General features: G+C 32.3%; 1 protein-coding gene, 1 non-coding gene and 1 pseudogene across 2 annotated transcripts; 1 reads left to right on the forward strand and 2 right to left on the reverse strand.

Annotated features, from left to right (window-relative positions):
- Nucleotides 1-1,407: 1,407 nt before the first annotated feature.
- Nucleotides 1,408-3,307, reverse strand: LOC120149495 (nuclear transport factor 2B-like). The gene is made up of 2 exons (XM_039162267.1): nucleotides 2,945-3,307; nucleotides 1,408-1,811 (listed from the first exon to the last, which is right to left on the reverse strand). Exons 1-2 carry the CDS (start codon nucleotides 3,236-3,238, stop codon nucleotides 1,737-1,739), a joined length of 369 nt encoding a protein of 122 aa, XP_039018198.1. The 5' UTR covers nucleotides 3,239-3,307; the 3' UTR covers nucleotides 1,408-1,736.
- A 1,950-nt stretch (nucleotides 3,308-5,257) lies between these two features.
- On the reverse strand, nucleotides 5,258-5,339 carry TRNAS-UGA. The gene has a single exon. It is a non-coding gene; the product is annotated as a tRNA-Ser (tRNA).
- Nucleotides 5,340-10,579: 5,240 nt separating this feature from the next.
- On the forward strand, nucleotides 10,580-13,779 carry LOC120149398 (annotated as a pseudogene).
- The last annotated feature ends 1,040 nt before the right edge of the window (nucleotides 13,780-14,819 follow it).

Raw genomic sequence — 14,819 nt, forward strand, 5'->3', positions numbered from 1 at the left:
CGAAATGAAAATCGCAACCGCGAAATAAAAATCGCAACCGCGAAATAAAAATCGCAACGCGAAATGAAAATCGCAACGCGAAATAAAAATTGCAATGCGATTGTTTCGCGTTGCATTTTTTATTTCGCGTTGCGATAGTTATTTCCGCGTTGCGATTTTCATTCTCGAAACTATTCTTCTTCTGCATTACTTCAACCAAAAGACAAAGCAAAGACAAATACTAACTTCACAGGCTAAACAGTTTAGCAGTATTGGCAGCAATCGAATGAATTTAATAAGAAATCTAAGTGAAATGGTTAATCTATTATTGAAATTACCAGTAAACTTATCATCAATCTCAATATGAAAAACCTAAAATAATGCAAAAATTTCAAAATAAAAATAAAAAAAAACTAACCCTCGGAGGTTGATTTTCCATTTCTGAATGATTGTGAGGGATTTTTGACTGTGAATGGTTGTGAGGGATTTCGCCGGCGATGGGGACGGAAATCTTCGGAGATGGGGACGGATTTCACCGTAGAGAGTGAGAGATGGAGATGGGACTGAGTGTTGTGTTTTTGGGTTTGAGGTTATGAGTTGCGATTACTGTGGATGGTTCAGTTTCCGATTTATTAAGAAAAAATTCGTGTTTGGAATTTGAAAAAAAATACGCGTTAATACGAATGGCGCTATGTAAATTGCGTTGCGAAAGTCAGAATCGCGTTGCGAAAGTCAGTATCTCGTTGCGATTTTGTATTATCGCATTGCGATAGTAAGTATCACATTGCGATAGTCAGTATCGCATTGCGATTTTCCCAATTCGCGTTGCGATTTACTTATTCGCATTGCGAATTGGGAAAATCGCAACGACATTGTATACCATCGCAACGCGATTTCCAACTATCGCAACGCGAAATGCAACGCGAATTTGCGATAATGGAGATCGCGTTGCGAATTAGCGATCGCATTGCGATTTTGTTGGTCATTTTGACAAATCCGAAAAAAAATTAGTTAAAATCGTATATTATATGGGATTTTTAGTCACTGAGGTTATTTTCTCATAATAATTTTAGACACCACCACTCTCATTATATAATGAATGCTATAATCGGTGGAAGATCTATAGCTTATCTAAAGTGGATATTGTACACTTTAAAATTCGATTTTTTTAACCATTGAAATAAATTTATTCGTACAAGTAATATATTTTTAAAAATTCGAATTCAAGCATCATAGATATTATGTAGTAAATTTACCAATATATAGATTATAAATGATCATATTATAGTTCATAGATTAAATTTACCAATATATAGATTAATAAAAGTTTAACTATTATGTAATAAAACACCCCAGATTTTCAAGCCAAGGACTCCACAGCTCTACATAAACAAGGGTCAAATCTCTCAAAACAAAACAAAATAAGCATTCAACTGCAAATACCTGTGATTTATTGATTGAAAATCTGTTTCAGAAAGCCATGAGCTTTAATTTTAAAAAAGACGTCTTTAATCAAACACATCCAGTTCATAACACAGCGTCCTGCAACAAAACCAATCACAACAGACGTCTCTGAAGAAATATGGAGACTGGAACGGGAACCCATAACGTACTCGGTAGTACCGACATAATCAAGACTCAAAAAATATTTCCATTTTTCATTTAACATGACTAAAACTGAAGAGAGAGATAACCAGACTAATTTATAAATCCTCGAGCGATTGTATTTCCATCGTCTTGTAGCGATTCACGTCTCTTCACGTGTAGTTTAACCTGAATATGTCATTCAACACATAGAAGCTTCCTTGTGGTGTTGGCATCAAATGAAACATCTGGGAGCAGAAAGCAAAGCCAAAATGTCTTGGTTAGTAAAGCTGCTAACCAAAAGATATCACCATATCAAAACCAATTCAATGGTGGATTTGAAATGGCTAAAAACGAAAACCCTGAACTTTACAGTTTCATCCAAATGATCCCCCCTATACTTTTGTTACACCTAGACAACCCTTAGGAACTTTTAGCCAAATCAACCATGATCTTTAAATTATAAATGAAGAAACCATTGACATAAATCACTTGCTCATTTGAATTTAGGCAACAATTAAAGAAGGGCTTACTTGGGTAAAATAAAACTATAGGCCAATCTCTAAAAAAGGGCCTTTTTCATAGTTTAGCATTTAGAACTCCATTATTTTTCTAAATAGAAGATAAGAACATGCTCTATGAGAAAGCAAGTGATAAACCACAAGGAGGTCAACAATATCGCCGGGTGAACCTTTCAGAGTATGCAATGAGAGCACCCACCATCAATTTATTAAGTGAGGAGTGTAATTAAGCAAGCATAGAAGATTAAAATTTACAACCAAAGCTTGCCTAGTATAAAAAAGACATCAGGTACAGAAGAAAGCTCTAGATTTCTTTCTATAGTAATCATACAATTATTTATAACTTTGCAACATAAAGCAAAAAGATAGGAAGATTCACAGCCCACAAGGTCCAATTAATCGCCATAAATAATGACTATGAACATGTAAATATGAAGAACCACATAGATCATAACAAAAAAAGATATATCAAGTTCTTTTGCGAGATAATGGAACAAAAAATATCTATATCCTTCAAAACGTAATTATGATACAGTCTAATGAAATCGAAAATGTTCAATACATTGATTATCTTATACTCGTTTCTCTTCTTAACTCAGTTATCAAAATCAATGGAAGGCATGCAAATTCAAATCACTATTGATTCATGCAATAGAGTTAATTCGATTCATAAGATCCTGACCAATAATCAAAATCCAATTGATTCAATCCAGAATTAAGCAGATAGATCACTAACAAATCGAATCGCGAAATCACATCATATATATTACCGATGAAATCAACAGTCAAAAACATATTAGCTTTAGATCGATCACTGAAGTAATCATAAAACCCCTACAAAACGGCAGAAAGAGAGCTACCTGGCTGAACTTGAGAGCATGCTGCTCGCCGGCGAGTTGTAGCGTACCGGAGACGAAAACGAGCATGCCGCCTGCGCCGGATGGCTGGCAATCGACGGTGGTGATATTGTGCTTGCACTGCTGGAAAGGAAGGCTGGTTAGCTTAGCGACAATGCTCTGAGAGCCTTGGATCTTTTGACCTTCGAAGGTCAACATGGAACCTTCCTGGTAGAGATTACCTAAACCGGCCCGGTTCGCATCGAATGTCGAGTAGTAGTGATCGACGAACGCCTTCGCTACAGCGTCTGGATCCATCGAGATTTTCTCTTCTTTATCAGAATTTGAGCCGTCGCCTCGAGAAAGCTGTCACGAAGCAGTGAAAGGGAAAATGAAGAATTGTGTGGCGATCGAAGGTTATGTATGAATTAATAGGAGGATTGATCCTACGGCTGAATTTTAATAATGAAAATCTAACTACAGGTGGCTGCCAGCGTGTTATGTTATCTTTTTTCTTTTCTGGCTTAATACACTTTTAGATACATAAATTATACCTTAATTTGACTTTTGGTGTCTAATTTTTTTTTGTTAAAAATAAGTGTTTAACGTTTTTCTCATTACACTTTTAAGTGTCTATGATTATTTTTTATTTTTAATAATAAAAACATTATTTAAAAAAAGAAAAAAAATTCAAGAAGAATAAAAAACACCTCCGATGACGACAAAGAGTCACCACCTACTGAATTTTATTTGGAATAGGGCGAGAAACTCAACGGTGGAGACCGTATAACATACAACCAACTGTAGCCGTCAGAATCATCATAAAACATAAAGAAATAGAAAACCACCGACCCTTTGCGAAGCTTTTAAAGTTTCACTGTGGGTGGAGGGACTGGATTTTGGTCACAATGGCAAGACGATTCTAATAGTATCAATAATGATAGCTATGGACCGACAGTGATTGATCAGTGGTAGAATTTTGTGCTTTTTTAGTTTTTTTAAAACTATAATATTAAATATTTTTTAAAATTTTATATTTGTGACACTTGTCAGATAACAATTTAACTTAACGGCCGTTATAATCTAGATACCTAAAAGTGTAACATTGAAAATATTAGACTTCTATTTTAGTGAAAAAAATCTTTAGTGTCTAAGTGTCTATCAGCCAGCGGATTGCTCTTTGCGTTAATCCAACGCAGCCAACCACCAAATTTTCGTCTTTAGATTAATTTTTCGGTAAACTACATAGTAGATCCCCTTTGCTTGGATTGTTCTCTTACTTTGATCATTAAACTTTGAAAAATAATGTTTTAATTATTTATATGAGTTAATTACATCATATGTCCTCAATCTATGACACTCATTCCATGTTGGTCCCTAAACTTTTAAAAAAATTAATTTCATCCTTAAACTATGACTATTATTCTAAATCAATCCTCAAACTGCACACTTCATTTTCATCCCCAAACTATGATATTCATTCAAAATTGGTCCCTAAACTTTTAAACTTTTTAATTTCATCCTTAAACTATGACTATTATTCTAAATCAATCCTCAAACTACACATTTCATTTTCATCACCAAATTATGATATTCATTCAAAATTGGTCCCAAACTTTTTAAATATATCAATTTTATCCTAAATTATATGTATATACTAATCACATCTCTTTAATAAGTTATATTATTATATGTTTGAATTTTTTTTAGGTTAAACTATTGTTGAAGTGGATTACATACTTAGATGAATTTAGGGATGAAATTGAAAGATCTAAAAGTTTAAGGACCAATTTAGAATGAGATTCATAGTTTGGGGATGAAAATTGAATGTTCAAAAGTTTGAGGATCAATTTAGAATGATAGTCATAGTTTAAGAATGAAATTGAAATATTTAAAAGTTTAGGGACCAATTTAAAATGAGGGTCATAGTTTGGAGACATATGATACAATTAACTCTATTTATATTATCGATTTAGTATATATTAATTATTGAGTTTATCACCAGTTAATTTTTCTTCTTATTTTGACGATTAAACTTTGAAAAATATGTTGACAATAAACAACAATAATGTGGGCTAAAAGAAAGATTAAAAGACTTTAAAAGTCAAGTTGATATTTATTTAAAGTTAAGGGGTAAATTGATCCTTTTTCTAAATTTTATGAGTTAAATTAAAATATATATTTTATATCATGTAATTAATATAAAGAGAATTAACGATATTCAATAATTATATTACTTTCAAAGTTATAAAAAAAACAAGAAGAGACCCAAACATACATAGTTTTATTATAATATTGAACTACGCTATTCGGGTAAATAATTAAAACAAAACAGGACGTCGACAGCAGGGATCGAACCTGCGCGGGCATAGCCCAACAGATTTCAAGTCTGTCTCCTTAACCACTCGGACATATCGACATTTGTGCCAGATTTCAAGATGAGCTGATCATGATGTGTCTAAACTGCTCCGAAGAAGTAAATGATAAGTTTGTTGGTACTAAAGCATAAATATGGAATATATACATGGTAATAATTATTTAAAGACTTCGGATATTTGACAATAAACACTCATACCTTTAATATAAACAGTGCTTAAACACGAAACCTCAAAAAATAAAAAGTTACAAATTCTTTAACCATCAAAGTTGTTTAATTCGTGCTTTTAGTTATCTAACTTTGATATTTATGTATAATATAGTACTTAATTTTTTAATGGTATAATTAAGTACCTATTTTTTTTTTATATATAACCATCGATTTTCGATTTATTAATCGACAAATTCGGATTGATTATTGTAGAGGCCATGGCAACCCTCTCAACTTATTTTACTCCATTTACAAACGTTATGATTCAGACCTCTGACTTTTGCTTAAGGGAAGTACCTATTTTTTAATGCAGTTATATATATTTTTTTATTTTTTTGTAAATTAATTATTTAACTTTTTATTTTTTTACTAACAGATATCTAACAATTATTTAAATTATTTTTGTACGGTAGTTACATATTTATTTATTAAGATAAAGATAATTATAAAATAATATTTATTTTAAGTTCTCTCAATCATTAGACAATTTTTTTTTTATAGAAAGTCACTAATTTTATTAAAAGTATAAATTATCCAAAATTACAATTAATATTTACAAGCAAAACTGTAAATGTTAACTAAATTATAATTAGTATATTTTTATATAACTATTGACCCAAAAACTAGCCATCTAGATCACTCAATGACCAAAGAAGGGAAAGGTTAAAAAATCTAACCAAAATGCTTGAACAAAATAAATATACGAATAAATTTGATTGAATCAGTAAACAAACCACAAAAAATGATGAAACTATTAAAAGATCACTGACAAATCGCAAACCAAAGTCAAGCGAAGTGAGAAAACTATCAACGAATGCAAAATGCTTATCAAAATCAATCCAAGAGTCTAAAGCAGTGAAGATCAGAATGATAACAAATAAGCACCATCTTGATCAGTCATGACGATATCAAATCCAACCCTAAAAAAAGATAAATGAAAATAACGACCAAACGACTGAAAACTACCAAAATGCAGAGATAAACATGCTACAAATGCAGAGATAAATGCGTCACAATGACAAAATTATTTTTATTAAAAAATTAAAAAAGATAAAGAGAAAAGACAATCAATAGTCGACAACCAACATTAATATTGGTGTTGATGCTGGCTAAACAAAATCAAAGAAGAAAAATTTGATTTGATTTACAGAAAATGACACAAATAGTAAAGAAAAAATGGGAGAGGGGAGGGAGAAAACGGCCAGGGTTTAAGATATATTATTAAGGGTTAATTACACCGCTCCTATTTGAACTTTACTCTTTCTCATATTTTACTCAATGTACTTTTAATTTTTCTAATTTGCTCACTAAACTTTACAGATTTAATCATTTTGCTCACTCATTTGTTATCTCTCTAACGTTGTGTTGATGTGTCAAAAAAGTTATTTAATATAAAATAATTAAAAATATAAAGGGTAAATTACACTGTTCCTCATTGAACTTTATTATCTCTCCTATTTTTCTCATCCAATTATAAAATAAAAACAGAAGGTGGTTGGATGCAACTGCTGTCCACTGTCGTCCGTTGTAGACGGTGGTCGTTTGGTCCCAAATTTCATGGGTCGCCTCGCCTCAACACCTTGAGTCAGAATCTGACCTCCATTTTGTCAAAATTTGCTCTAAAGTCTACGAATTAGAGACTGAAAGTGAGGAAACCATAACATTTCAATCGAGATTCATGGATTTTGAAAACAACCACTAGATTCGGACTCAAGGGGTCAAGATGAAGCGTCCCATGAATTTTGAGATCGAAAGACCACCATCAATGACGGTAGATGATGGTTGGAATAAAAAATGACATGATGGCCGTCGAAACAAACGATCACCTTATTTGCAAATTAGAGAGAAAATGGGGGGGGAGAGGAGAAGAGGATTCGAAACGACATTGTTTTGGTGTGTATTTGAGTTTTTCAAAATGACGACATTTGGATACTTGTGCCACGTCATAACACTGTTAAAAAATTAACGATATAGTGAACAAAAATGATTCAATCTGTAAAGTTCCTGAGCAAAATAGAAAATTTGAAAGTATGGTGGGTAAAATAGGAGAGACAGTAAAGTTCAGTGAGGAATGATGTAATTTACCCTATTATGAAATATTATTTTTCCATTATACAATTATAATTATGAAGTTGTTTAATTAAAATGATAATGTGTGTTACATATTCAAAAATCAACCATTAAAATTTTAAGTATGAGCCGATATATATTTTTTAGAAAAACTAAATACCTAACTATATCAAAAATAAAAGTTGGGTACAATATTGCACCCCAAAATATTAGGTGTCTAATTGTATTATTAAAAAACTTGGATACTATATTGTAAATAAATACCAAAGTTAGATATCAGATTGCATCAAAAAAATTAAATGCCACAATACACATAAAATTTAATGATAATTTTGTAAAATGATCATTAAAGTTATTGAATTATTACAAACTAATCATAAATTTATTAAATTATTATAAAACGATCACCTTACGTTATAAAATAATGATAAATTTTGATAATTTAAGAATTATTATATAATATTTGATAAGTATTAATGATAATTTTATTATAATTTAATGACGTTTAATGATGATTTTGTAATTTCTTGGGAAGTATAATTAATTATTTTGTAGATTTTAAAATTTTATTAGGAAAAAAATTGTTTTAGCATAATTTAGCGACAAATATATTAGATAAATTATGTATTTAGTACCTAAATTATTAGTTTTGGTCTACTTTAGAATATGTTTTTTTTAAATATACTTAATGTTAAATTTTTGTTTCATTTTAGTACCCTACTGTTAAAAGTTTAAAACGTTTAATACCTAAATTATTAGTTTTGACTCGTTTTAGTACCTAAAATTTCAACTTTTTTTCAAAATTTAACGTTAAATTTGAACGTGGGTACTAAAATGAAACCAAAATTAAACTTTGGGTATGTGTTTTTAAAAATTAAAAGTTTAGATATTAAAACAAACAAAAATTAATAGTTTAGATACTAAATGCATAATTTACCTTATATATTTTAGCCTTTACAATATTGGTTCTTGCTACCAACAAAGTTTCCCCTTTCAGTACCGTCCAAAAAAGTGTAGCAACTTGCAACTAACTTTTTTTACCGCCACATGTCATCATGTGTTTATTTACTTATATTTATTTTCAAATAAATAAAATAAAAACAAACCAGAGAAAGCAAATTCTTTCGTCCCAAAAAGCACAAGGTTTCTTCTCCTCTCGCTTTCTCTTATGCTTCAGTCTATGTTTTTTCCCTCTATTTTCAGTCTCTGAGTCAACTCCGAGTAGGACTCAGACTTAGCTGTGGCCGATCTTTAAGTAACTCACCAGTAAGTTCATTTTTTACATGTTTTATTGTTTTTGATTGATAAAGATCAGAGTAATAATGGAAGCACCTGAGCTTCTCAAAATGGAGAAACATATCGCTTTTGCGGCTCAGATTGATACATTAATTTCTTCATACATTCTTCTATTATTATGTCAATTATGAGCATTAGATAAAGTTAATATGAAAAATAAATTAATTGATGTTCAGAAAAAGAAGAAAATAAATTTATGGATTCCTTTATAATTTATATTGCTTCACCTTTTTAGTTTGTCCCTGTTGTTTTTTTACCCTCTTCTTTTCTTGTTTTCTGGGGAAAGTGAAAGAAAACGACTACGGTTTTTCTTTCCCGTTTAAAATAAGATTTTTCCTTTTTGGTTCACTTTATATTTCTGGCTAAAATTAAGTTTTTTTTTTGAAATAACGATATAAATATGATGGGTGATACCTGGATAAGGAGTAAATACTTTCTAAAAATTTATTTCTTTCATGATTTATATAAAAAATGATTTAATTTATTTCTTTTTTTAATAGGATTTAATATGTTTCTGTAAGTGCGGGACTAAGAACATCTATATGGAGGATGAATTTATGAGCATGATTTTATTAGCTTGAACTGATTCTTTAATGCATTTACTGTATTTGAATATATGTTGATTGGCTCTCATATTTTCTTACATGTGCCCTTTTTTTGAGGCTGTAAGCTTTTGAATTTATGATGGATTAGGGTTTCATTCAATACTTCTTAAAGTATAGTTCAGTCTTTTGTGGGTCTCAGTCAGGGACCTACTTTGTGGAATTGCCCAGATAATTGAATTATTGAATGCGAATTATTGAAGGTGTGAAGGTTTTTAGAGTACGGTAGCATCAGTAAAATTAAAACCTAAAAAAAGAACTTTTTTCCTTTACTTGAAATCTGTTACTGCTTCCTATAATTATTGGAGAGAGAGCTGGTTGTTAAGGGTGCAGAAACTAGGTAGTTAGTTTTAAATGGGTTGAAGGGTAAAAACTAGGGTTTTTGTGGTGGAATTTGATCCAAGTATTACACTTTCAGGTTTGGGGAATACCTGTGTATACATATTTGGGATTGAAGTGAAACTTTATATCTTGATTTTGTAGCCTTACATATGTACAAAGAGCGAATAGAGATCATTTGGAATTATGTTGTCAGCTTATTTGTGTTAGCCATAATGGAAGGAGGAGAAAGCTGTACTATTATTTGTTCTGAATTTGTGTAGCCTAATCCGTGGTCCTTTTCCTGTCTCTTTTGAGTTGTCAGTTTTTGAAGAATGGATATTGTTATCAAAATACAAAATTGCTTGGTATGAAAAGTGGTTGCTAATTTAGTTCAACCTCTCTTCGGTTGCAGTTTTTCGGTGAAGTGGATTCAAAGTGTCATCAGAAAATGCTTTTAGTATTAATGGGGATTGACATTTTTTTTAAGTTGCACTCCTCTAGGTCTGAGGATCAGAGATGAGTGAGCTCTGATGCTGTTGGATTTAGAGGTAAATTTTTCTCTTTGTGCAACCAAAATGATTAAGCTTATTTTTTTTTATGTTTTGCATGCTATGCATCTATATAGAAACCATAAATGGTCTCCTTCATCTGTAGTTTAATTTAGCATGAATGCCTGATTGAAACTTTTTTCTGATTTATTTCCTCAGTGAACTGAACAAGCCTCAAGGTTATTTTCAGGATCTTGTGGCAAGTTAGCTTGTGTTTTTTATGCGCTTAGTTTTCTTTGTGTTCTGTTTCTTTGATGGATTGGAGTTCCAAAACCCCCTTGCAATGGGACTGGGAAAATTTAATGATGTTAAATGCACCACCTACTGAAATTCCAAGGAAGCTGAGACCAGTAGAGTGGCATATTGATGGAGATGAAGGAATTAACTTAAGGTCTCTCTATTCTCCCGGTGCTGCTGGGGGTAGTGGAGTTTCTGGCTCAGATTTGGGCCTTGCTTCTCTGTCTAAAAGCTCAAAATCGGCATCTATTAATTCATCTATGGGGGAGGTAAAGGCAGCCAGATATACTTTGGAAGCCTTTGAAGCTGTACCAGATGGTATTAACAACCAAAAAGAAGTTTCCATGGTTGAGCTGGCTGGTACATCCCCAACACTTGAGGCTTCAGTTGGCTCTGACGAGCCATTGCTTGGTTTAAAGCTTGGAAAAAGAACATACTTTGAAGATGTTTCTGCAGGAAGCAATGCGAAGAATTTGTCTTATCAATCCACTCCTGTACCATCTCCTACCCCAGCAAAGAGATCCAAACGCAATTGTCAGGGCACACAAGTTCCACATTGCCAAGTGGAGGGCTGTAACCTTGACCTGTCTTCAGCTAAGAATTACCATCAGAAACACAGAATTTGTGAAAGTCATTCAAAGAGCCCAAAAGTCATTGTACGTGGTCTAGAACGCCGGTTCTGCCAGCAGTGTAGCAAGTAAACCTTTTTTTATTCAAGTTAATTGTATCCAAGAATAATTCTTGTTGAGTGTGAACTTTTGCATTGTGATATTTTAATTCTGTATCGAAGATGTGGTTCTTAGCAGTAATTATTTGATTCCTTAGTACTGGCCTTGTGATTCAATCTCTTACTGAATGTTAAAATGATAATTATGTTCATGATGTTCAAGGTTGCATGGCCTGTTGGAATTTGATGAAAAGAAGAGAAGTTGTCGCAGGCGTCTTTCTGATCACAATGCAAGACGACGCAAACCACAAACGGAAGCATTCCACTTCAATGCTGCAACACTTTTGTCATCATCAAATGGTATTGGCTTCGGACTTAGATTTGATGTGTTTTGTGCATATAATTTTTTCTGTATTCTAGTCTCACAGGAGTTGACCACCTGGAAGCATCTTTCATTTTTATTTTCTCTCAAGTCTCAAATATAGGCATTTGTGATATTTTTTTTATGAACTTCAAAATGGTTATTGGAAGGAAATGGTAATACAATTTCCGTATTGGTTGCAAATAATAATGTCAATGGATATGCCCAGGCTTTGCTATATTTTTTCCTCTTTTGATTTTTACTCTTATAAATGGTGCACACTTGTGTCGAAGACACAAGCCAATGGTATAATTGTTTGTTATTGTTTTCTTATATTTTTCGTATTTGCTATCTTTATTTGCAACTAATTATATAATAAGAAAAGGCATATTATTCTTGTGTCCAAGTTTCTGATGCTTTTTGAATTCCTTTCATGCATTACTAAAAGTCGTATGCCATTTTACATGTCTATCGAGATATTGTGGGAGTTACGTATTTCATGCTTATCAAATATTTTCTTTGATTTTATTCTGGGACATGATATAATCAAATAGTTTGGGGAAGATTTACATCATACTTTATGGGATGCTATGATTATAATATAATTGCTGTTCCAGCTTTCAAGTTTGTGTAAGGTTTCGATTAGCTGTGCCTCTACATGGTGCAGGTGGGAAGCAACAGATGAGTTTTGACTGGAATAAAGTATCAGTTCGTCATAATGCTAGACCAAACGAGGATTTTGCATGGGAAAGCACACTTGACTCCAAGCCCTTTCAACTTAAAGGTTATAATCCTACAAAATTGGAAATGTCAATGGACAGCAACACCTTCCTGGCAATCAGCTGTTGAATTCGATCACAATGCGTTCCAATGGATACCTGCCTACGAAGGGCAAGCAAAGCACAGTTGATGTTATCAACCAAGGTTTGTTTTGTTTTTCTTACTAGGAAAATAAGTTTTATGATATATGGGTTTTTGATCATTGAGATATATTATGTGCCATCTTTTAGTGCTATTTTAACACATAAATTGCTTTGAAATGCACCCGTAAATGCCCCTAGAATGCTCCCTTTCACTATTTAGGTCTCAACTTTGGCAAAATGTTCTCTGACCAATTCATCATAACAAATCTTCAATTCCTTCACCAAAAGGTAAAGAACTAAAAGTGCCTTGCTTTTTTCATAAAGCTTTTGCTGTGACATGTCAAAGTGTTGCTAGTAGTTATGTGGTTTGTTGGTAGAACTTTAGACTTTTAGTTCTAGGGATCAGACCCTGACAAGCTCAAGTATGAGAGGGAAAAAAAAGACATATTTAAGAATCGAATAAGGAAATATCGTACCACAAAAGCAAACCGTTGAGCCACCCATCCTCCTAGCCCTTTTGCTTAATTTTGAATGACTCCTAATTTTCCACGAAGTAAATTGGTTCATCATAGGCTCTTCCATATGAAGATGTTTCAGTTTGGTTTTTTAGATGGGTACATTTAAATTACATGCTGCCCTCCATGGGGAATGGAGCAATGCAGCCCGAGGATCACGTTCCTATAGAAAAATAATTTAACAATGTTAGCCTTATACCCGGAAAACTTTTTCCGAAACATGATTCATGAGCTACAAGATGATGTTACATGATGCTCTTCTTACTGAACTGATTTACAACCAAAACAAGTTTTGTCAAATTTTGTAGGTGTAGAAGAATCCACAGTTGCATCAGATATGGCTACGACACGAGATCTTCATCGTGCTCCCTCTCTTCTGTCAAATGATTCCTGGGTTTCTTGTGAGCCAAAACACGGTTCGGTTGCCTACCCCATGCATGTCAATCCTACTACCAATGTGTCTCAGCCACCTATGAATGCAATTTGGCAAGGATTTCCGAGTACCTTACCCGAAAACTGGTTGATAGAACATCATCAGACGGCTGAATCCCAAGTGCATAACAGTGATGGTGACGACCATTTCCAAGAGTTCCAGCCGCTCAAGCCTCCCTATGATAATGTCTGTTATTCCAACCAGATGAACTGACTTCACAAAATGGTCCAATTCTGCATTTTTCTTCTTTCCATAATTTGGAATTTGTGGTCCCATTGGAATCAATTCAAAGCTTAAAACATTTTGGATTCAAACTCCAGTTTCCTCGTTTATATGTTACAAAAAGATGCTTAATATTAGAATTGTTTCTTCATCAACTTGGTATAAATGCTGAAATTTAAAAGTGACCAACAGGCGCAGACCTGTCTGAACTTAGGAAGGTTTGATCCATAGGTCCCTGGATCAAAACCTGGCTCTTATATGTTCAATTGAAATTTTTCACATGCCGGCTTCACGATGTGGGCCGTTCATAACTGTTTTGGGCTGATAGCATTGCTATATATTTTAGGATAAACTACACATTTAGTACCTAAACTTTCAATTATTTCAAAATCATATTTAATGTTTAGTTTTTGTTTCATTTTAGTATTTACTGTTAAAGACTGAACGTGTTTAATACCTAAATTATTATTAAATTTTGAACATGGACACTAAAATGAAACAAAAACTATGGGTATGGCTTTGAAAAAGTTACAAGTTTAGGTAGTAAAATAGATTAAAACTATAGTTTAAGTACTAAACATATAATTTACCCCATATTTTAATGTTTGTTTTAGCCCGATAAAAGTAAAGATGCTCACATTCTATAAATAAGTTATCATTACTTTCATAATTGGCTTAAATTGTGATTTTTATATAAAAAATATTCCTTAATAATCATTATTTTGAATCTATGCATTCCTAATTATGTAAGCCTATTAATTTACTATAATAGTTTGCTTTAAAATATCATGGACTGCTATATTTGGGTACCATCATATTAATAATTTAAAACATCATCGTCGTCGAATATTTTGAACAAAATTATTAGTACATGCTTTTTTAATCTCTAAAATATAAATATGATACTCGTTTCGACGTAAATTTGATCTTCGATAATGACAACCGATGATTATTGATGTTAATAGTGGTGAGCGACCGTCGATGAAAAGAGATTTTGGTTTAATTTAGAATTCAAATTGATATTTGATTTAAGGGTCATTTTTACTCTTGTAGTAGAATTAATCTATCATTTTCGCTCTTGTGGTATTTTCGCATCAATTTAGTCATCGAAGTTACTCAATTGCATCAATGTTTAAAATATTTACTATCGTTTAGGGTTTTAAGATAGGGTTTAGGG

This window comes from Hibiscus syriacus, unplaced genomic scaffold (assembly GCF_006381635.1).
Source record: "Hibiscus syriacus cultivar Baekdansim isolate YM2019G1 unplaced genomic scaffold, ASM638163v2 tig00111005_pilon, whole genome shotgun sequence".
Classification (NCBI taxonomy): Eukaryota; Viridiplantae; Streptophyta; class Magnoliopsida; order Malvales; family Malvaceae; genus Hibiscus; species Hibiscus syriacus.